The sequence below is a fragment of the Oryx dammah genome, unplaced genomic scaffold (genome assembly GCF_014754425.2).
Source record: "Oryx dammah isolate SB20612 unplaced genomic scaffold, SCBI_Odam_1.1 HiC_scaffold_8, whole genome shotgun sequence".
NCBI lineage: Eukaryota > Metazoa > Chordata > Mammalia > Artiodactyla > Bovidae > Oryx > Oryx dammah.
Window position 1 is genome coordinate 27992073 of NW_024070192.1, and position 23980 is coordinate 28016052.

The 23980-nt window shown below is 45.3% G+C and overlaps 1 protein-coding gene across 5 annotated transcripts; it reads left to right on the forward strand.

Annotated features, from left to right (window-relative positions):
* The first annotated feature begins 119 nt into the window (after positions 1-119).
* On the forward strand, positions 120-22379 carry PRPSAP2 (phosphoribosyl pyrophosphate synthetase associated protein 2). Of its 5 annotated transcripts, none has more exons than XM_040245837.1 (14): positions 146-245; positions 4657-4751; positions 4974-5124; positions 5982-6034; positions 6557-6623; positions 8398-8570; positions 10239-10354; positions 13016-13071; positions 14177-14325; positions 15355-15425; positions 16663-16809; positions 19933-20044; positions 20783-20863; positions 21409-22379. In XM_040245837.1, the coding sequence occupies exons 3-14, from the start codon at positions 5006-5008 to the stop codon at positions 21426-21428; spliced, it is 1164 nt and encodes a 387-aa protein (XP_040101771.1). In that variant the 5' UTR covers positions 146-245; positions 4657-4751; positions 4974-5005; the 3' UTR covers positions 21429-22379. The 5 variants fall into 5 exon arrangements, with proteins under 5 accessions (XP_040101773.1, XP_040101774.1, XP_040101775.1 ...); XM_040245838.1 differs by lacking the exon at positions 146-245 and adding an exon at positions 3142-3344; XM_040245839.1 differs by lacking the exon at positions 4657-4751 and having other exon boundaries at positions 120-245.
* The last annotated feature ends 1601 nt before the right edge of the window (positions 22380-23980 follow it).

The following is a 23980-nucleotide window of genomic DNA, read 5'->3' on the forward strand; positions in this document are numbered from 1 at the left end:
CGGCCTAGCACCTTCCTGCTGGACTCGAAGACACCCCCCCCTCCCCTCGGTGGGTCCCGCCCCCGCAGAGGGTCTCTCCTGAGGCCCCGCCCACGTGGCCCCGCCCCCAGGCCTCGCTGTCGCCGCGGACGCCGTTCTCGAGCTTCGAGTCGCCATTTTGCTCCTGGACCGGCCGCCTGGGGACCGGCGCTCTCCTCCTTCGGCAGCGGAAGCTGCGGCGGGGCCGGGGCTGGGGTCGGGGCCAGGTAGGCGGGCGGGAGCCGGCGACGGTGGTGGCGCGGCCGGCGGGCCGGGCCTGTGGGGCGCAGGTGCAGGGGCGGGGGGCTCGGCGGGGGCCGGCCGCGTGCCGCCCTCAGCGCTGTCCGGTCTGTCGGGGTCCGCGGGCCTGGCGCGAGGCCGGTCCGGCTGGTCCGGAACCTGCGGCCGCGGGCGGAAGCGCGGTGCGGGCCGGCCTCTGTCGCCCGGAAAGATGCTTTCTTCCTCGGCCGGCGCTCAGAGCCTGAGGGCGGCCGGGATGTGGCTGCGAGGCAGGCTTCTGCTGTTCAGGGTCCCCCCACCCCGACTGCACAGTGATGGTGCGGATTTTTCCCCCTTTTATTGACACTGACGCGGTTTGGGTGTGTGGCTTTTGCAAGGAGTAAGAAATTCGGGATGGAGATTTGGATTTCTCATGTGTGAAGATGTTCCGTACACAAGTAAAGTGATTCGCCCACATCATTGAACCCCACAAAGTCCTGCCCGTCTCCTCCCTATTCCTGTCCCGACTTGGTCCATTGCCCTTATGACCCATTTCAGCTTGGAGATGCAGTTCCGCTCTGTACCCGCTTAACATAAGCACTTTCACACAGTCTCGGATATATACCGTTTTTTATTCTATTGAATGTATATTCAGAGTTTTACTTAATTGCCCCCATTATGTAACTTTTCCATATGTTCACGGTCGTCCTCCTAGAAAAACCATGCAGTGGCCATCATTGAGCTTTTTCCTTCTTTCCCTACAATAAATTCTCCAAAGGGGAAATACGGAGTCATGTGTTCTTTCTTTGGCACGTGATATAAATTGTTCTCCAAACAAGGCGAGTTTTCTACAGACGTTTTTTTAACCTGGTGTTTGTCAGGTCCTACCCCCCTGTAACGCGGAGTGTTAGGTCACCCTCCTTGGTTTTGGGAGACAAGCTGAAGCTGACCTGGTGTCCCCTGCTTCCAGGAGGGCCACCTGGAGGAAGTATCTTCATCTCCAAGCCTCACCCTGCCCCCTAGCACAGTGTCTGAAAGGGGTCGACTTGTAGTGTAATACCTGCTTTATTGAGTTGTCATAAGAATTCAGAGCACTCAGAAAATGGTATTTAGCTGAAAGAAAACATTCTGATGGAGAGACAGCAGAGTGCCTGGGATCCCAGAGGCTTGGGGACTTGATTACATCTAATTACAGGCTTTGCCCTTCTAATTCTCTTAGAATTCACATCCCCAAAATGTGAAGAACATCAGAATAAAAATAATAATTCTTTATGGCGCCTTTGAGCTTGCAAACTACTTTCAACTCTGTGTTAATCAGTGCAGCTCAATGAGGCAGGCTTTATCCGACCAACGTGTGTTATCTGCAGACGTGTACTGAGCCTCTCCGTCTGCCAGGTGCTGTTCTAGGCCCTGGGTATACAGCAGAGAAAAGCATAGTGGAAAAAGTCTCTGTTGTCCTGAGCCTTAAATTCTGCTGGGGAAGCTGTCTTTAACAGGCTTCTATCTCTTGTCCAGAGGGGACAGCCAAGAACGCGTAGCTGGTAACTGGGGAGACAAATTGGGTATTGACATTGCGGCTCTAACCGTCTTCAGATGGAGGGTGTTTACACACCTTGATGCCAGCCTTTCTCATCTGAGGTGTGGATCAGTTTTTTTTAATGATGACTGCTAGCACTTACAGAGCAAGTGGTCTTTCAGTGAGGTTTGGTTCATGAGATTTAGCAGATTGCCCCGTCTCATTCAAAGAGAAGTACGACCCACTTTGTGTGAGGTGTTGAGATTCTGTGGAAAGAGTGTGTTTTCATGTGTTATATATAATTCTCACACATTCCAGAGTTAATTTAGGATAAATGTAAGGGCAACTGAAGTTTAGGGGGGCAGAAATGGGAATGTTGTCTACACTCTGTTTAAAGCCTTGTGCTAATGAACTTTCTGCCCCCCCATCCCGGTGATTATCTTGCTTCTGAGGATTCTCTTTAAAACTCTTCCTGAAGCTTGGTAAAGAACACAATTTGAATTTACAATAGGAAAAGGAGAACTGAAACTAACAGCTAGTTCTGTTGTTTGACAAGCTCTTGAGATGGACAGTCGGAGAACATGGCTGTATTGATACCTGTTCCCAAACAATCTCCCTGCCTATGGTATGTTGGGGGTCTTAGGTTTCCACTATTGAAGCCTGGACTGGAACCCTAGAGAGCATGGTCGGTGATGAAGGACTTAAACCATGATCAGTAATGCCAGGCCCAGGCCAAGAGTGCCATCTTGAGATAGGCTGAGGACTGCCTAGGGGAGAAGGAATTTGAGGTTTCCCATAAATCTTCAAGGAAAGGACAAAGCCCAGAGGTGGCAGCTGCCAGGAAAGCAATCATTGTGTATTCTGAGGAAGGATTGGAATGGCTGGGACATCCCTCAGGGTGTGGGCTTTGGGTCCGAGCTGTTCAGATGTCTGGAATGGCTCATTGGTAGGAGTCCTAGAGATGGACTGAGTTATTTCTGAGGACTCTTCCTACCCTTCAGACACTGTGATTCTCAGTGTTACACGTCCACTCAAGAACGCTGTTTTCCTTTAAGAAGCTTCTTATTTGAAGACTGGGGGATGTATAAAGGTTGCCACCCCCATGCATATTACGTGCTTGTTCAGTAGATAGTGAACATATTACAAGCTGACTCCTCCTAGCTTCTATTTACCAAGGGTATCCTGTATGTGGGGCAGTGTGTTAAGTGCTGTACAGGAGCTAATCTTACAGTGACCCTATAAGGTCAGTATTCAGTGGCATGGATGAGGGTGAGAGAGGTTAGTTTATGTGAGATCTTGCAGTAAGTTGAGGGCAAATAGGAGCTAAGATGCAAACCTGGGTTGACTCTAAAGCCTGTGTTCATAACTACAGGAGGATGAGTTTTATTTTTGTTGTGGTTTCCTTTTCCAGACCTCTGTTCCTAAACACAGCCATAGAGGGGTTGAGAGATGGTGATAGAAGACAACCAGGATCTCCTCCAATTCTGAGTGTTGAGGGTTAAATAGTATTCTTTCTTTCATTTGCACCAGCCCCCCTGCCCGACTCTATGCTATAAAGCTGGGTCAGCATGCATTTTCTGTAGGGGGCCCGGTAATATTTTAGGTTTTGCAGCCCACACCTAACTCTACCATTGCATCCACAGACAGTTTGTAAACAGTGAGCATGGCTGTGTTCCAGTATAGTTTCATTTACAGAAGTAACCTGTTTTAGCCTGCATGTACCTTGCTCATCCCTGCTCCAAAGCCACTTTCTGCTATACACACCAGTGGTCCTTCTTGGTCTCCTTAGGGCTTTGGCCAGTTGTTCACGTTTCTGTTTGTAATTAATAGGCCAAGTCCAGTGGGATGGCCCACATTTCCCATTGTGGAAGGCCTCTGAAGAGGAAGTGTTTTCTCCTAGCCTGCTTGTGGGACCATGAGTCACCCACCTGTGGCCCCTTGGCTCCCCCTGGCAGTTACTGCAGAGGGAGACGCATGCACAGGGGGGCCTGTTTGGGTTAGTGACCTGCAAGTGCAGTCTGGCTGCACCAGGGAGCACTGGCAACAGTTAAAAAGTACACAATGGGTCTATGCTTTCTCCTTGGGTTCTCAAATATGTTGTTTCAAAATAAAGCAGATTAGAGATAGATTTGTATGATGGTCCCTTTTTATGTTACAAATGAATTTTTATACCTTTTTTTTAAATGGGGATCACATGTATGAATGTGTAAACAGCCAGATGGTATCTGTATCAAACCAGTAATAAGAACTGTCTCTTCCAGGGAGGTGGGTGGGAGGAGCCTGGGATCGGATCCGAGCTGGTGACATTAGTCTAAACTCTCATGTTTCAGTTTTTTACAAGGAGAATGTACTTGTGTAACTAAAATTTAAGAATAACGAATATGGGCTCCAGACTTCTCCTCCCTCCAGCAGCCTTCCAAGAGCCAGCCGCATAAACATAACAGCTGCGTTAATGCAGCGGGCTTGCTCTGAAGACTCTTCCATCCCTCCAGGCCTCCTGGGTTGCTGATCCTGCACCCAGTCCTTTGCCTGCCTTTCTCCATCAGGACACTCGCCCTAGAGTGGAAGGAGGAGGAACATGTGGATGGCTCTGAAGGCCTCTAGGCCAGGGTCTTTCTGTGTGCCCTGCTGCTGGTCAGTTATGGGGCTGAGTCACTTTCCTTCAAGATTATTGTAATCTGCTCAACCTTGTGTTACAGTTGAGGAAAGTGCTGATGACCAGGTCAGGCTTAGACAGGACCCAGGACAGCTGCAAGGCCGGGGGCGGGGTGGGGGTGGGAGTTTGGAGTGAACAGGTATTACAGGGAAAGCTGGGTGTGGATGGGTTATTTATTCATTGTTTAAGGATCAGTCAGTTCTTGTCCTTGCTAATGGCTCTGCCATTTTTCTGTGTGTTAATCCAGGAGGAATTTTGTTGTCAGAAACTAAAAGGAGGTTGTCGTAATTGACTTTAAGCAGCAAACAGTAAAACACTGAGCTCTTCAGCTCCACCTTTCTTGTAAGTTTATCATTTATTCCCAGTAGTCATGAAAATAACTGAGTCGTACGATGACATCTTTCCATAAATTCAAATAGACTCCCTACTTGTCCATATACATGTTCAATGTGAAAGACTCCATTATGATAAAAACTAATTCCCTTCAGCTCATTTGCTGTTCAGAAATATTCAGGTGTATTTCATCTCATATGACAATTTTTAACATATTTGGTATCTTTCTAGGTGCTGAGAATTGGAAAACCAAGAAGGTTTTGATGTTTTGTGTGGCGCCACCTGAATCAGAAGCCAAGATGAACATAACCAAAGGAGGTCTGGTGTTGTTTTCAGCAAATTCGAATTCATCATGTATGGAGCTTTCAAAGAAGATCGCTGAGTGAGTATAATCACGCTGTGAAAGCCTGTGCTTGTTCAGTGCTGGTTTACGTTTGACATGCATATTGGCGCTGGTGTTAACTTTGACAGCAGCTATTTTACAGTGAATCTTCATGTCATCGGTGCACCAAGGATTCACCTTTTGTAAACTGTCATCACTCCTACACATGGATTCAGGAGACATTTACCAGGAACTCCTGAGTGCCAGGGATTGTGTGAGGTGCTACACTTGTATAGAGCTATTTGAATACAGAGAACAATGAAGGGTCTACGCTATATGAAGGTAGTTCACAGGTTACAGTTCAGTATAATTTTAGTAACTTATTAAATAAATATTGAACCCCTGCTGTGTACTATACTTTGATCTAGATACTGGGGTATAAGAGTGAACAAGCCGGTCAGAATCCTTCCTTCTTTAGTGGAGGCGCCAGACAAGGAGAAAGTCAACAAACACAAACAGGATAACTTCAGGTAGTGATCTGCGCAGGAAAATCAGAGAGATGGGGCAGGTTGTGCCGCCTTAGCTCAGGTGCTCAAGTGCCTGTAAACCTGTGGGTGGAATGTGAATTGAGAGACAGGAAATGGCAGCAATTGGGAGTTGGGGCAGAGTCCTCCAGGCAGAAAGGAGACAGCAGGAATGTGGCCGGGGCGTAGGGAGCCCCAGGACAGGGTAGGTGTGGGGTGGAGGTGTGATGGGCTAGGTGACCAAACAGTTTGAGACTCGCTTTAAATGTGATAATAGTAATATCTCTATTTTTAAAATTTGTTTTATTTCCATCGATTTCTAAACCATCTTAATAGTAAAGATGTTGTCTGTTTTATTACTGTTTCCGCTCTGTCCCTCTTTCTCTTCTCTAGGCGGCTGGGGGTGGAGATGGGCAAAGTGCAGGTGTATCAGGAGCCTGACCGAGGTGAGTGATCCTGTGCCCTGTGGTGGCTTTTTTTGTGTGGTACCTGCCATTCCAGCCTGGCCCTCACCCTCCATAACTGAGCAGTCAGCCTCAGTGTCCAGTGAGTTCTGTCTGCAGGAAGGCAGACAGGGGTGGGCCATCATGGTGTTCCCACCCCCACTAATACCAGCTCCATAGAGAATATGGGGCAGATCACAGCTGGGGACTTAAAGGCTCATCCTCAGACCTCACCCAAAGGCAGTTGCTGTCAGCTGACGGAAGCATAAGCTTGGCCTGGGTTGAGTCTGTCCCCTGAGGCAGAGTGCGTGTGTCTGGTGTGGCCGTAGTGTCAGGTGGCATTTTCAAAGTGTGTTAATCACAGTGTTTGTTATCCTCCATGGAATCTAAAGCCTTGTAGTGAGTTTGTAACAGTTCCAGTTTCCATAGTTTATAACCTTGGGGAATGGTGCAGATTTTCTTGTGTGTTTTTTTAAAACGATGTGCCTTGTTCACCCTTCTTCTCATTTCCCCTTTTCCTGCCAGAAACAAGAGTACAAATTCAAGAATCTGTGAGGGGAAAAGATGTTTTCATCATTCAGACTGTTTCAAAGTGAGTAGCTTATCCACCAGAAATGTTGTTGCTTTCTGGGTCTGTTTGGGTTTGAATGTCTAGTATAATAAGAGTTACCCAGACAAGAAGGACTAAGATTGTTTTAAAACTAGCCCAGTCTTACTCAGCTGATCTTTCTGACATAGCTGCTGACTTTCCTATAGGTATGGGGATAGCCACGCGCTGGGGGAGAGGCATGGGACAGTGAGCACCTGTGGCATTCACTGTCCGGAGCCAAAGTCTCACGCAGCTTATAGGGAAGCTCTTCTAGTTCCCAAAAAGAATAAGCAGCAGGAGAGATGTTCACTTAGTTGGGTTCTTAAAGCTTTTCCTGCGTATAATTTAAATGTGGTCACTGTGTGCTGTCCTGACGCATCATAAGTTAAAGGAGAAGAGAGACGGTAGTGAAGGCAGATGTGTCTCTGTCTGCCGTGACGTCTGGGAGCCATGTGTTCTAGAAATTGTCGAGCCACAGGTGTGTGCACTAGGTAGAAGATTCAGTGCAGGGAGGTGTCTGCACCAGTCCTTGATCAAACGCCACTCTATTTACACATGTCCCTGAAGGCCTGTTAGATGAAAATTTTAACTCAGCAGTTTTTAATAATGTCTAGAAATGAGTTTGTATAGTACATCAGTTTTTAGCCTAGAGATTCCAAAAATTGCTGCATGCTAAACGTGCATTTATATGTAAAATAAGTGCCTCTTTTTACTAAAAGTATAAGAAAAATTTTAAGTGAAGAAAATTATGTCCATTGACTTAAGTTTTCTGTAATCCAGAGAAGCTGCTCGCCTGAAAGCTCCAGGCTTCCCATTGCTCTTTCATGTACTCACTTATTCACAGACAGGTGTCACGTGTCTGCCATGTGTCAGCCATTGTCACAGATGTGCAAGAGGCATAAAAGATTAGAATAGATCACAGATCCTGATCTTCATGGAACCTGTGTTCTGTGACATGCAAGTGACGTAATGAACAAGTAGATTATCCAGTTTGTCAGGAGGTGATGAGGGCTCAGGGGAAAACCAGCACAGTGTGCAAGGAAGCTGTTGTGACGGTGGCAGGAGGCTGGAGTGAGAGTCGATTGGTGGGTGACCTCTGACAAACACTGGAAGCTGGTGCCAGCTGGCAAGGAGGTCATTCCAGGCAGGAATGGGGGGCCCTAGACGGAGGGCCCTCAGGTGGCTATGAGGACTGGCATGGAGGAGGAGTAGGGTGCAGAGAGGGAGTGGGGCAGATCCAGAAGGAGCCTCAGGAGCCCTGTGGGGCCTTGGGCATCTGCCACAGGCCAAGTGGGAAACCATCCCTGGGTCTGGGCAGAGAGTCTGTGGATCTGACCGTGATTCTGAGATCAGCCAGGTACTATTCAGAGAGTGGCTGCAGACAGAGTGCCAGGGACAGGGGGAAGGGGCAGGGAATGTATGGGTGCAGCTGTTGCCGTCTGTTGGGGAGGTGGGCCTCAGCCCGGGCAGCAGTGGAGTGTGAGATGCTGCCAGTGTCTGGACAGGAGGGCAGCTAAGGATGCCTCTGGAACTCTGTCCTGAGTAAACTGGAGTGAACAGTGCTGTTCTTGGTGGGAAAGGAAGTAGAGCCATTGGCTGAAAGGCAGCGTGGGGGCTTCTGATAGAGGCCGGAGAAGAGTGGTGTTTGTCTCTTCTGTGTGTCTGGAGCCTGTCTTGGCCGAGGCGGGCGTGGCATCTTGCTGATGCTTAGCTGGGACTGAGAGAGGTCGCGGCAAGTCTGATACCCTCCCTGCTGGTCTTTGCCCTTGGGTTGCAGGGATGTGAATACCACCATCATGGAGCTCCTGATCATGGTGTATGCCTGTAAGACCTCCTGCGCCAAGAGCATCATCGGTGTGGTCCCCTACTTCCCCTACAGCAAGCAGTGCAAGATGAGGAAGAGGGGCTCCATCGTTTCCAAGCTGCTGGCCTCCATGATGTGCAAAGCCGGTGAGGGGCGGGCATTGATGGTTGATGGGGGTCTGGGAGTTGCATTTTTACCTGAGGAATCGTAAAGCCTCATCTTCACTTACTCGGAGCATTGGACAGAGTGCCCAGAGTGATGTCGCTTCCAGATGGTGAATCTGTAACAGACGCCCATGCTGACAGTTTGCTTCTGGTCCAAACTCTCTGAACACAAAGCTCATGAGGACAACTTATTTTTTCCTAAATTCTTTGTTTAAAAGATTAAAAAGTTGAAATGGCAGGTGGCAGTCCTATTGAGGCTGTTTTTAAAGTAGAAAAGGCATTGGAATCAGCTACTCTAACACAGCAACTCTCTTTATTTTCACCTCTTCTCTTTCCCATGACAGCTTGTCATATTTTGCAAATCCTATGTGTTATTTTGTGTTGTGCATTTTTCAGTAGCATCCTAAGTGTCTCCCCTTGTTTCTCAATAATTTCAGAGTTGTTACTTTGTGTGTGTGCACATGCACACAAATGCGTACTTGTGTATGTGACTATAGAAGGCACACATCACAAAGAGTTTGCACAGAGAGAAAAGAATAAAAAGTCCCCATATACTACCTTTTAACACATTTACTGCAGAATAAATTTCTCCTATAGCATTTCAAAGAAGGCAAAACCAAAACAGAAAATGACCAGACCTGAACCCCAGTGACCTCCAGGCACACCCTGTTGAGAACTTTGCTGAAGGGAGCAGATGGGCCATCAAGCTCCTAAGAAGGTCCCCTGCCCTCCTAGTCTTGCTCATGATGGGCTGCCAGGCTTTCTTGCTCTTTTGGGAAAATATTGCTTTAAAAAATTTTTCCAATTGAATTATATATATGTGTGTGTATGTGTGTGTATGTATTTCCATTTCAAATATCCTTCAAGGAGCCAGTGGGATGAAGATTCTTCATTTTTTCCAGATACAGGCATGTGAGGTTTACCTTAATATCTGAAGACATTATGTCTTAATCTGGCTTTTTCATGCCTACTGACACAACTTCAGGAAGAGGGAATCTCTCTCATAGAATTATCAGAGGCATTTCTTCATCGCTGTGATTTTGGCTGTTTTAAATTGGTGTGAAAACCGTGCATCTCTCTGTAAGAAGAATCATCAGTCTTTCCCTTCTGAGGAGGGAAAGCCCTGGTCCCCACATGCTTAGGAGAGTATCCGTGTTCACCACCTGGATACTCCCCAGAGCCCTTGCTCTTGGGGTTTCAGGGAGGCGTGGTCATTCATCAGCTCCATGTCCAGTACCTTCCCCTCTCTGGACAGTAAGGGTGGGAAGCCTGGTAATTAATGCCAAGCTTCCTGTCAAGGTGACCAGCCATGTCCAGGAGCCCATCCTCAGAGCTTTTAGGAGCTCTGTGTCAGAGACGGGGTTACAGACCAGATGTGACAAGACAGGCTCCCGGTGCTCTTAGCATTGAGGGAGTAACAAGGGGTTAGGAGTTCTATCCTGGGGGCAGAGACCAGCGTTTATATTTTCTGTTATCTCATAATCTCATTGTACTAAGAATCTGAGGAATAAAGATGCTGAGTTTTTGATGAGAGAGTAATTTTAGATAGTAATTTATTCCATATGGTATCTTATTTTATGTAGTTCTTATTCATACAGTGCAGCTGGTCATGAAACAATCTGTGTGTGTGTGTCTGCTTTGTTTTCAAAGGTCTGACTCATCTCATTACTATGGATTTACATCAGAAGGAAATCCAGGGCTTCTTCAATATACCTGTTGACAACTTGAGAGCATCTCCCTTCCTCTTACAGTACATTCAGGAGGAGGTGAGTTAGCTCAGACTTCTCAACCTTCTATTTAAGGCTGAAATATGCATCTCCATCTCCTTGGGCTCAATGAAGAATTAACATTGACATGTTCTGCTTAAAGTTGACTTTATGAATGTAACTGGTGTACTTGAGACTCTTCATCTGTGGAGCTCTGATGACTTTATGAATGTAACTGGTGTACTTGAGACTCTTCATCTGTGGAGCTCTGAAGTTGCTCTTTTTCTCTTGGACCTCAGGTGCCTAGAATCACCAGCCTGGGCCGGACCCTCTGCAGGGCACCTCCTACCTCTAGCCTGGGATGTGTCCTGAATCCTGAATCCTCTTAGTACCTTCTGAGTTTACCCTCTCTCCCTCTACAATATATACATAGAAGCAGATATCAATTTGGGATGGGAAGAGTTGATATATTGTTTGTGTTGTTCTGAAACTTTCCTTTCCTTTCCTGTTGTTCTGTAACTTTCTTTCCTTTCCCCAACTGGTGTCTGGTGGTCTTTCCATGTTTAGATATATAGGATTACCTCTTTCTTCATGATTGCTTCACAGTATTCCAAAGTTCAGACCAACTGTAATGGATAGAACTTTCTATGCCAGTGAAAATGTTCACTCTGCCTTCAGAATGGCAGCTAAAGTGCCCAGTGTGACTGGAGAATGGAATCCTTGATTTCATTTGAGTTTAGTTAATGTAAATGTAAGTAGCTGCCTGTTTAGGTGTTAAAGCACAAGTTTAAATGAGCCACAGGTTTTTCATCCATTTCCCTCTTGGCTGGATATTAGGTAGTTTAATTTTTCATTCTTTTAAGTGAAATATTTTATTTTCAAAAAAATTTTAAGTAATGTTGCACTGAAAATTCTTTTTTCAGTACTTCAAGTACTAAAAGCAGTATCTGCTTTTCTCAGTACTTAAACAAGTGCACTTCTGAAATATACTAGGAAGTGGAATCATGATTGAAATTATCTACATTTTTAATATTTTACTAGATACTGCAAAAATTAAGGTTGTCTGAAGGGCTGTATTAATCTGCACTTGGACAGAATTACCCATTTGAGATAATGGTTTATCTTCTTGCTGTGGTTTTGAAATCTCCGCATGGCATGTCTGTGGACATCTATGACCCATGAACCAGCATCTAGTGAGATGAACCATCTTCATCCATCTCACTGGATGTTCAGTGGGGCCTTTCCATTCCCTACGAATTTTGTTTTCTGTAATTTGGATTTTTCATTTCTTTCTTCAGGAGCCATTAGATGTTGAAATCTTGTATCTAGTCTATATATTATTTAACTGTTTTTTGTTCAAGTTTTGCTTTCTCCTGTACTAAATTGGTGGGAAAATTCCATGCCTTGCTCTTGCTGACATTTTCTTGCAGCCGCGTCCATCCTGCCCCTGAACCAGCCAGCTGCTGACCTTACTTTGACCATAATAACCTCCACCTTCATAACAACTTGTTCTTTCTTTATGCATATGATTTCCTGTTTTGAGTCCCGAGGAGGAAGTAGACCTGTTTTTATTTTAAAAAGTCCTTTCTTTTAAAGTTTCCTTTTCTTTGCTTTAGTAACTGTTCCTTCATTAGTTATTTCTCCTCTTGGTTGGGTTTGGTGCTGTTTGATGATGTTCAGTGAGGCATGGAAGTACATAAAACAGTTCATAAAGACTCCCAGGAAAGATGAGGAACACGTGAAAATGAAAATATTTTGTGCTATTTATGTGTGTAGATGGACCAGATGGAGAGACATCTTATCCAATTAGGTATATCTATAATAGAACCTTCTTCAAATTCATCAGGGTTTTGTTTGTTTACTAAGTATTGGTTATTTAGTTTTTTCCACATGCTAGGCATTGTGCAGTGTGCTAGATGGTGGTGAGTGCTTATGTTCCAGTTCACCAAGCTAGCATAATTGTGAGAAATCAATGGGATATATCTGAATGGAATAACATAATTTAATGAAGTGATTAGATTTTAAGCACATGGTTTGAAAATATTGCCCAGATGAAATCAGAAGCAGCAAACTACTGCTCAGCTGAAAAGCATTGCTAGTCCTGTCCTGTGAGCTCTGAGGAGTTGGTACTGGGTGTCTCTTCAGTTGTCATCATCTTCATCCAGGTCTCTCAGATGCTCAAAGTGAAGGGCTTCAATGTAGACCGACATTTGCTTATTTTCTTAAGGGCTCTTAGTGTCTTTGTAAAGAGTGCTGAGCTGATTCCATTAGCAGGCTGGTTTCTTTCTTCATCGGCTGTGACAGTTACATTAAGTAGTCACTTGTTTAGAAATTGACAAATGCCTTCGATTCAGGTCCAGTGAGTATCATCCTTGGGCTGTGAAATTACATGTAACAGGGGTCCATGAGAGGACTTCCTGTTGACTTTATAAAAACATCTTTGCTGCCACTTAGATATGAGCTTATTACTGATTAACTCTACTTTTTTTTCTTAAAATAAGTCTATGAGATTCATGTCTTGATGATAATTTTTTTCCTTAGGTAGGCATTTCTTCATTTTCCAAAGAGGAAATTTACTTTGAGTTTTCTCTCTTTTTGGAAAACGTTCAAGTGACCAGCTGACATTTCTGAGTGTGTTGGGGTGTTGCTTTTTATTGACTATGGAGCTGGTGTGAGCAGCCTTTGGAGACATGGTAGTCACCCAGCCCCTCCTCTTCTCAGATCCCAGACTACAGGAACGCCGTCATCGTGGCCAAGTCTCCGGCCTCAGCCAAGAGGTAGGTGGGTGCTCACAGCTGCTGTGTAAAACCACACCTGCGTCCAGCCCGTTGAATCCCAGTGTTCTGGGTCGCATTGCAGCAGCTCCCTCTCTGGCCCTTGCTTTTTGACCTGGGAGCTGACAGTGCACAGCCTGTCTGCCGATTTCATTTATTAGGTGATGCTTCATCATCCTCCCTTGTCCCAGTTCCCATCTGTGACTGCCGGTCACATTTCCTACCAGGGAGTGTCCAGGACTATAGAGTCCCAGCCCTGCGCTGGGGTAGCTGCTGGTGGTTCATCTTCACATCTTCACCAGCAAATACATTTTGAGGTTGTTTACTGCCTTTTATTCAGAGAACTCAGTAATTTATTAACAGATAATTCTATCCAGCCAAGAAGCCACTGATTGGTATGTGTTAAAAAGTGACATTTTACAAAACTTTCAGACACTACAGGTGTGCAAATGGGGCAGTGCTGAGAGTTCCATGTAACTGGAGTAACTGATGAGACAGGGGCGCAGAACCTGCAGTTGTGTTTCACTGAAAGGATGTCAGACACAGCCACACCCTGGGGGTGGTGTGGGTTCCAGAAAACAGTGTTGCAGTAAAGTGAGTCACATGGACGTCTGGTCTCCCAGCGCATCTAGAGTTACGTTTATACTACACCGCAGTCTATTCAGTGTGCAGCAGAGGTATGTACCACCAACATTGTACATCCCTGCATCTAAAAATACTTTATTGCTAAAAAATGCCCCCCGTCATCTGAGCCTTCCTACTCTGCTGAGTCATTAGCGCGCTCTGCCTCACGTGTTGGTTCTCACTGTTAACCAGGTGAGCAGGGAGAGTGCATAGCTCCAAGTGAGGAAGCAGAGGCTTCAGGGAGGTGAACTAGCCTATAGCACAGGCTCACTCGCTGGCTGCATGCCCACAGGCCCTGCAGGGGGACGTGTGTCTGGTGGGTTCTCCACACTCTGTCCTGGATTCCCAGAAGCTGAGGTTGTTTCAGTCTCCTTTTTCACTAATCCTTTCAGAAACTTCATTTTCTGAGTTCCTGTGATACTTCTCCGTAGACATGAGTAGAAACCACTTTGTGTGGCTGTGACCCATCTCCTGCTCTCCCTAGGGCCCAGTCTTTCGCCGAGCGCCTGCGGCTGGGCATTGCGGTGATTCACGGAGAAGCACAGGACGCCGAGTCTGACCTGGTGGACGGGCGGCACTCCCCGCCCATGGTCAGGAGCGCAGCCGCCATCCACCCCAGCCTGGAGATCCCCAGTAAGCATGCAGCCCCGGGTCACTTCCTCTTTGCCTTTAAGGCTGACTTAATCTCTTTATTGAATGTGAAGTACTTCTTGTCTGTTTCTTAAGTTGGCAAAAACTGGTACCTTTTTCTGGCTGTGATAAGTGCATCTCTGATGGCCCCTTAGCAACGCGGCCTGTCTGATCCCAGCAAGACCCATGAACATGCCTAGTTTAGACTCACTTGTGGCCCATCAGGGATCACATTTGTCCACTCAGTAGTATGTGCTAGAGCAGAGGTTAACACGGGCAGAAAGCTCTAGGTGCACAAGTTATTCATGGTCCTGGTATTTCTGGTGTAAAATACTAGACAAGTAAATGGTTCAGAGGGGAGGCCTTGGTGAAGAATGTCTCATCAGCACAACTCATTATGCAGCCCATTGAAAGAATTGACTGGAAACAAGAGAAAACCTGAGGAATGTGTGTGAATAAGGCAGTGTCTTATTCACTGTCTTCTGCCTGGGCCAGGAGGGAACATGAGGAATGTGGCTGTGACTGGCTGTTGGAGTGGTGCATAAGTTTGTTTTTGTTTTTAAGAAACTTCTTTCAAGCTTTAATAACGCCTTTTCAATGGAAAGAAAATACTGCTTTTGTTTGAGTCTGTTAGGGAGAAAAAGCTTTTCCTCTAGCCTCTTTAGGTTCACTGCTCAGGAGGCTGCAGTGAAATAAAACTGTCAACAGACAGATTAGCAAGAGAGAAGACAGATTTTAGGAGAAGGTTGGAATTTGGGGCTTAGGGGAAGGGGAGTAGGGCAGGGGCACTGAGGGAGGATGAGTGGCTCTTTCAGGAAGGGCTGGGAGAGACAGGGCCGTGTCTGTCTCCATGGCGATGTCCATATAGGAGCAGCACTGACCCCTGATCTGGCTGATGAGAGCCAGGCTTCTGTGTTATTCCTGGATCAGGATTTATGGCAACTGAATTCTTTTGGGGGCTCTGCTTTTAGGCAGGTAAAGGGATGTCAGGAAATCAGATGCAGAAACGTGTGTGTGTTCTCTTCTGACCAGTGCTGATTCCTAAAGAAAAGCCCCCGATCACAGTTGTTGGTGACGTGGGAGGCAGGATCGCCATCATTGTGGTACGTGCACCTCTTCTGTCGCTACTGGTTGTCGTATTTACCCTCGTTAGCTTGTCAGCTCACCTTGTTAATTGTGCTGAGGATCGTGCTATGGCCAGGTAAGTCTCACTTAAGTTTTTGGGTGTCTTAGGCTAAATGTTTGCTTTGGTCCAAAAACTGGGAGTTGTTAGGTGACCTCCAACTTCTGTCTGACATGACTCCCAGGACCCTCCTTGGACTCGGACATGTCCTAGAACAGCTCTCAGAACCCAGGCAGACACTAACTTAACGTTCACCAGTTCATTAAAGGATGTGATGTAGGACTCAGATGAGCAGCCAGAGGAAGGGAGAGATGCTCAGGGCAAGAGCTGGGAGGGTCCCCGTGGAGTTGGGGCACACCACCCAGAAGCTCCCTGAACGCTGTGAGGGGGTCATTAACTGTATTTCCAGCCCCCTTCCCTCTCTGGAGGAGTTGAGGGGGCTGAAAATGCCAGGCTTCTCATCAAGGCCTGGTCTTTCTGGGACCAGCCCTCGCCCAGGAGCCCTCCAGAGTCACCGAGTAAAGACAAGAGACTCTTGTCGTGCTCTCATTACTGAGACATCTACAACCGCTTTAGAAGCCTGCTGTCAGGATCCAGGAACAGAAACCACCATATGTATTTTCTGTTACCTCGTACTGGGAGTCTGTGAGATTAGAAACCACTAGACTGTGTATTTTGTTGATAGTATTTTTTGTCTTCCCATTATAAAAATATATATAAGACCCCATTTCCCATCCACCCAGTGGAGAAAATTCAGAAAATAAGGAAAAGTAGCACCAAAGGGGAAAGAATGTGGTGGGGTCAGAGCATCTCCTAACAGGTGCCATACTGGGCATGAAAGTACAGGTGCGTGTTCCTGGAGCCCCTGCCTGGTGGGGCGTTGCTCTGGAAAGTAGGGACAGAAAGACAAGGGCCCAGGGGCCATGAAGTGACAGCTGTCATGACTGTCTAGCTGGGAGGCCCAGAGGGAACACCACGGAAGCCAGTGACCTCACTGTCTGGACAGGTCCCCTTGGACAGCGAGCATGTCATAGTGGAATTAGCCCCTTTCCTCTCCCCATGGTCTAGACTCACCTTTGCAGATGTCTTCAGTCCCTCCTCCCTCCCCATGGTCTAGACTTAACCTCTGCACAAGTCTTTAGTCCCTCCTCTCTCCCCATGGTCTAGACTCACCTTTGCACAAGTGCTCATGTCTTTTGCTGCGTCTGTAATGCCAGGATGACATCATCGACGATGTAGACAGCTTCCTGGCCGCCGCAGAGACCCTAAAGGAGAGGGGTGCATATAAGATCTTCGTGATGGCGACCCATGGCCTGCTGTCCTCTGACGCCCCCCGGCTGATCGAGGAGTCTGCCATCGATGAGGTAACAGAGCCGGGCCACGTGTGAGCACAGCTGCTGGCGCACGTGGGCCCCTGACCTGAGGTCACCAGAGTAGGTGGAGAGTTAAGAGTGGATTCCTGGCATGAGTTCTGTTTTGTTGGTCACTGGCTGTAGCCTCTGCTCCTGACAGTGGCAGTGGGTGGTAGTTTTAGTAACTTCTATTGATGGAGTACACGGTCCCTGCAAGTACTGCCTGGGGTCAGGCACACACCCACCCTGAGCTCCAACACACCCCTGTGGGGAGAGTGAGAGACATGCAGGGACCTCAGGTTGAGCAGCCATGAGGTGCACGTGGGTTCAGACCCTATTTGCCTGATGCTGAGGCCCAACTCCCCCTGGACAGATGCCCGTGACATGACAGAGAGGAGGGCATGCTGGCCATCTTCCTATGTGCCTGTGGCGCCCAGCTGAAGTGAGCTGCGCAGGCATCCCTACCCTGCTCTGTCCACCTTGGCCCAGCGCCCGGTTGGTGAAGTGAACCGAGCAGGCATCCCTGCCCTGCTGTGTCTGCCTCGGCCCAGTGCTCTGTCCACCTCGGCCCAGGCCCTGGCTGGCTAGACAGCGATTGTGTGAATCACATGCTTATCTTTTAAGAAATAAAAGTGCTGTCTCCTGTACATTCCTGGAAGATCAGGCAGAGAGCCAGTCTGAGTCCTCATGGTGGCCAGGTGATTGCATTCTTGGTGCTGGTTTGGCATGATCCCTGACTGTCCCATTCAAGTCTCGTGTGTAGACTTTCTTGTTATGAACTGTCTTGAGGCTTATTTTGGAAGTAGGAAATATGTATTATAAATAATAACTTGAAAAGTATTTCTATCCTCTGTTTTTTTTTTAAAGAAGGCTGAGTTTGTTTTTTTTTTATAGCTTTTGAAAAATGTTTGTTTCTCCTTTTTTAGATGTTTTATCAAATCTTAACTTTTTAAAATATCAGCTTTATTGAGATATACCAGAAAGTGAAAGTCACTCAGTCGTGTCCTACTCTGTGTGACCCCATGGACTATACAGACCATGGAATTCTCCAGGCAAGAATACTGGAGTGGGTAGCGTTTCCCTTCTCCAGGGAATCTTCCCAACCCAGGGATTGAACCCAGGTCTCCCACATTGCAGGTGGATTCTTTACCAGCTGAGCCACAAGGGAAGTCCAAAGTCCCCACTTATCCACAGGAGATGGGTTCCACGGCCTGCCAGGGGATTTCCAAAACTGTGCAGGATAGTACTGAACCCTGTGTGTAGTCTGTGATGAAGTTTATTAGTTAGGCACAGTAGGAGATTAACAATAACTAATGATAAAATATAACTATTATAACAACATACCTTATTGTGCAAATTTAATGCCTTTTTCGTCTTAACTAAGCACTTACCACACACTGTAGCCATAACTTTTGTGGTTTGAGGTGCAACAGCAAAACCAGCATGAATTTGTTTCCTTCTACACAATTTCACAGATGGACTATTCATTCTTACCATGGATCTTCACAATCTCAGTGCACAAAATTTTTTTCTTTCTTTGAGAACTTTTGCCTTTTTGCTTAAAGGAAACACTTAGCAACTTCTCTTTGGTGTATCTGAATTGCCAGTATCACTGCTCTTGTGCTCTGGGGTCATTATTAAGCCAGATAAGGGTCCACTGGTCACAGGCACTGTGAGTCACTGCCGGGGTGGGGTCTGCCGGACAGAGGGATGAGCCCCCTCCCCGATGGGGCACCACGGTGTGAGGTTTTCTCACACTACTCGGCTCTCTGCATGATTTAAGATGTATGGGTTATTTATTTCTGGAACCCTCCATGTAATGTTTTCAGACCGAGGTTGACCAGAGGTAACTGAAACCATGTAAAATGAAAGCTTGGATGGTGGGTGGGAGGAAGGTCTGTAATTCACATGCCTTATGACTGGCCCATTTAAAGTATGTGAGAAAGACAAATGTCATATATTGCTTATAAGTAGAGTCTTAAAAAAATGGTACAAATGACCCTATTTACAAAACAGAAATAGTCACAGATATAGAAAACAAACTTGTGGTCACCAAGGGGGTAAGAGGGAGAGGGATAAATTGGGAGATTTGGATTGACATATACGCACTATGATGTATGAAATAGATGATCAACAAGGACCTGCTGTATAGCACAGGGTGCTCTACCCATCAATACTCTATAATGCCGTGTATGGAAAAGAAGCTGAAAAAGAGTGGATATGTGCATATGCATAATTGATTCACTATTGCTGTACAGCAGAAACTAACACATCATAAGTCAACTGTACTCCAATACAAATTCATTTAAAAAATTAAATATATAATAATCTTCAATTTTTCCACAGAATTGTGCAACCATTACCACCCTCACTTTTAGAACATTTTCAGGCTGCCACAGTGGAATGCCTTACCCGTTGTCTGCCTGCAGTTCTCAACCCACTCATCTTTAGGTGGCCGCTAATCCGCTGTCTGTCTCTGTAACAGGTTTGCCTAACCCGGCCTTCTCATGTAAATGGAATTGTATAATACATGGCCTTTGGTGTCTGGCTCCTTTCACTAGCATAATGTTTTGAAAGTTCGCCCGTGTTGCAGCAGGTGTCAGTACTTCATTCCTTATTTTTGCCTAATGGTATTTCATTGCCTGGATGTAGCACATTTTGCTTTCTATTCATAATTTGGGTTGTTTCCTCTTTTTGACTATTGTAAATAACACTATTATGAACTTTTATGTACAGGTTTTCCGATGGAGATGTTTTCATTTCTCTTGGGTGTCTACCTAAGAGAAGAATTGCTGGGTCACACGGTAACTCTATGTTTAACCGTTTGAGGAACCTCCAGGCTGTTTTCCGACACAGCTGAACCAGTTTGCATTCCCACCAGCAGTGAGTGAGCCTTCCAGTTTCTCCACGTCCTTGCCCACACTTGCTGTCATCTGTCTGTATAGCTGTCACAGTGGGTGCAAACCTTAACCTCAGATGCAGGTTGTGTTCACACTGACTGAACTCATGCTGAAGGCAGAGTAGACCCCAGTCCTGGAAGTAGGACTCAGAAGGGTGAGAATGTGTCACGTTTTCAGATCCATCCAGGAGACTACTTGGTGTTACGACCTCTCCTTTCTTCCTCTTGATTGGCAGGTGGTGGTTACCAATACAATTCCACATGAAATCCAGAAGCTCCAGTGCCCCAAAATCAAAACTGTGGATATCAGCATGACCCTCTCAGAAGCCATCCGTCGGATTCACAATGGGGAGTCTATGTCCTACCTTTTCAGAAACATAGGTTTAGATGACTGAACACTGTTCTTTTAAAAAGTCCCGAGGGTCACACTGGAGTCGTGAGTGTCCATACTCTGAGGCGCATGCCCGGCTGGATGCATTTCAGGGGGGCCGGCTGTGTCTTGTTCCTTCCTTTTGTTAATTTCTATGAAGACAGACCCACTTTTTATGTCCATTTGGGTGTTTGTGAGTTTGAGGGGCAATTTTTATAAAAGAAAAACTATATTCTCCTCTTAAATAGAATAAATTTAAGACCTGGTTGTATTCAGTTTAACCGTTTAAAAAATAACTTGGAAAAAGATTTTTAAGCTCACAAACGGCCTTTATCGAAAGTTGCTGCAGCCCAAGTGCTTTTAAAAAGTTAGTAAAATAAAATGATCTGCTGTATGATACTGCAATTGAAAAGCCAAAAAGATTATGCTGTTAAATCCAGTAAATTACATTTTTAGAAATGCTTTTATAGACAAGCATATGGAATATGTGATGGTTATTTATTTTCTGCAACAAAAGAAGGAATAAAAACATACTGTGTTTGTGTGTGCTTTTTTTTAATTTTGTGTTTTGGCAATTGTTTTATAACTAAAATAAAGTGGAAGCTGAATATCCACGTGTGGATATTGAAGTGTTGGTCAGCTTGTGGGGATTTCTGCAGCTTTGCGTGGTGTAGTTGTGTCTTTGGGATGTAATGTTCCCTGTTCTGTTTGTCCAGGGCCCTGCACGTTCATGGCACATAGTCACTTGACTGCGGCAGGAGAGGAGTTGGGACACCAGCATGAGCCTCTGGGGTCAGGTCAGGAGTCGGCATGAGCTGCCGTCTGCATCTTGGCGTGGCTTTGTTCTGCCCCTTGTCTGATAGCACAGTCACACTCGGAACAAAGCGCACCGCTGCATGCTCTGGATGACGAGGTGCTGGAGGGAGGGGCTTCCCAAGGGCAAGCGCTGTGACCCCGGTCAGTGTCGAGCATCTCGTATTGTCCGTCAGAGTTCAGAGCCCAGCACTCTGCCTTAGAGTTTATCAGGCTGTGAGGTACTGGGGTCATCTAACCACAGTCCCCTCCAGCTCATGTACACAAAAAAAGACTTTCTTACAAAGAGAAAAATTGCCTTTTTTTCTTCTAAGAAACCTTAAACCTTTGCTTTCTGAGCATGTGCTCAGAAAGACCTGAGAAAGCCATAAACTTGCACCTCTGTCTGACCTTGGGTTTCTGTGCCAGCAAGAAGTGAGAGCCCCAGTGGGGTTGTAGATTTCCTAGCTGAGCGTTGATGGCATGCCCAGGATTCACAGCCCGCCTACAGATTGGGAATGCTGTTCTCTCTCTTCTTTTTTGGTTTCAGGGTTTTATGGAAGTGTGTGATGACTCACTAGCTGACCACTAAGCTGACTGTCCAGAGATTTCAGTTGCCACAAACAATGAAGAATGCAGACTTTACAGAATCAGTTGAGAAGAGCAGACAGACCCTGTGGATGGAGAAGACCCTGATTTCCATCACATTATAATATTAGAAATAGCAGTTTTCAACAACAAAAAGTTCCGAGGCATCTAAAGAAACAAGGTTGCACCCGTATACAGGGTCTTCCTTGAGGAAGGTCAGACTTTAAACGTACTAGACAAAGACTTTAAATCATTTATTTTAAACATACTCAAAAAACTAAAGGAAAGTATAGGAATTATATGTCACCGAATGGAGGATATCAATATAGAGGAATAATAAAAATGAATCAAATGGGGAGGATTTGTGGAAGATGGTGGAATAGGAAGCACCAGGAATCTGTCCCCATCTAAACAGTGGTAAATCCATTTAATAATTTTAGAACTCTGGAGTCTTGAAGGTTTGCAACTTCCAGGGAAAGTGTTAGACAGTAAATGTAGCTAACTTTTGTCAAATCCAGCTCTTAGTAAAGTTGCCGATACCTGACCTATACTTCCAACCCTGTGGCACGGAGCTCTGTAGAAAATATGAATCAAGAACAACTCTCCCAACTCATTACTAATAAGTGATTATAGCAAGATTGTAGGATAAAAGTCAATTGCTTTCCTGTATACCAGCAAAGAACAAGTGGCATTTGAAAACAAAAATACAAAACCATATACACTAGCACCACAAAAATGAAATATTAAGTATAAATCTAATAAAGTAGACATAAAATCTGTGTAAGGGAAACTACAAAACATGAAATAAATTTTAAAAAACTAGAAGGAGAAATAGCCTATGTTCATGGATAGGAAGACTTGTCAACATGTCGGTGCTTTACAATTTGGTCTAAAGATTCAGTGAAATTTCAGTAAAGATTCCACCAGATTATTTCTTGGATTTTGTCAAACTGATTCTAAAGTTTACATGGGGAGGTAGAAGATTCAGAATAGCCAAGGCAATAATTGAAGGAAAAGAACATATTCATACTACCTCTCTTCAAGCCAGCTGTAAAGTTGCCATAATCAGGAGTGTGGTGGGACTTCCTGGGTGGGCCAGTGGTTTAAGACTGCATGTCCACTTCAGGGGGTGTGGGTTTGACCCCAGGTCAGGGAACTAAGATCCCACATGCCCTATGGCAAAGCCAAAAACAACAACAACAAAATATTGTTGAAAAGACAGATCAATTGAACAGAATAGAGAATGCTCATAAACAGACCCACAGAAATATAGTTAACCAATCTTTACAAAGGACCAAAGGCAACACAGTGGACCAAAAATATTTTCAACAAATGGGGCTTAAATAACTGGATGACAGTGTGAAAGTGTTAGTCACTCAGTCGTGTCCAGCTTTTTGGGACCCCATGGACTGTAGCCCCCCAGGCTCCTCTGTCCATGGAATTCTCCAGGCAAGAATACTGGAGTGGGTAGCCATTCCCTTCTCCAGGGGATCTCCCCAACCCAGGAATCAAACCTGAGTCTCTGGCATTGCAGACAGATTCTCTACCATCTGAGCCACCAATAACTGGATATTCACATGCAGGAAAAAAAAAAAAAGGAATGCAGACTTAAATGTAAAAAACTCCTAGAAGAAAATCTGGATGACCTTGGTTATGGCAATGGTTTTTTTCAGATTTGACACCAAAGGATGTTCCATGAAAGAAAGAATTGATAAACTGGAATTCACTAAAATTAAAAACTTCTGCTCTGTGATACTCAGTGTTAAGAGTAAAAGACCCGTCGTAGACTAGGACAAGTCTTTGGTAAACAATCATCTGATAAAGGACTAGTAAAAAGAATAATTAATCTCCATTAGAAAATAAAAACCTGATTAAAAGTGAACCATAAAACTTGGAAGTGAGATTACAATATGCTTAGATTTAGGTGATTTTTAGAAAGGAGAAAATTCCGGGATTGATTTGTTGTTATTGAAATTCCACTAAGACAAAGTAATAGGACTTTGGTTTTGATCAGTTAAATAGACATCAATGTCAACATATAGAATTCTTTTTTCTTAAAACTTGTTCACATATTTTGATACATTTTTCTGTGGCATTTGGGACAGGAAACCTTTTGAATTTATATTGAAAAAGGGCCAAAGACCTTACAGACACCTCATATACAGATGGTAAAGAAGCATATGAAGAGATGCCTTCAATCATATGCCATCAAGAAACTACAAGTTTAAACAACGAGAAACACTGCACACTTCTTAGACCGACATCTGGGACACTGAGAGCATCGAATGCTGATAAGATGGAGAGCAGGAGCTCATTCATCGCTGGTGGGGATACAAAAATGACCACTTGGGAAGATGGTTGGGCAGTGTCCTGCAAAACTAAACACACTTACCGTGTGATCCAGCAGTCATGCTCCTTGGTATCTACTTAAAGGAATAAAAAGCTTATATCCACATAAAAACCTGCACATGGAGTTTTATAGCAGTTTTATTCATAATAGCCAAAACTTGGAACCCATCAAAATGTCCTTCAGC

Excerpts from the sequence above, each read along its gene's own strand:
- PRPSAP2 (XM_040245839.1), top strand. The coding sequence starts at position 5,006 with ATGTTTTGTGTGGCGCCACCTGAATCAGAAGCCAAGATGAACATAACC. Across the intron at positions 8,571-10,238 it reads CTCCATGATGTGCAAAGCCG|GTCTGACTCATCTCATTACT; the intron begins GTGAGGGGCGGG and ends TTGTTTTCAAAG. Across the intron at positions 16,810-19,932 it reads AGGAGTCTGCCATCGATGAG|GTGGTGGTTACCAATACAAT; the intron begins GTAACAGAGCCG and ends CTTGATTGGCAG.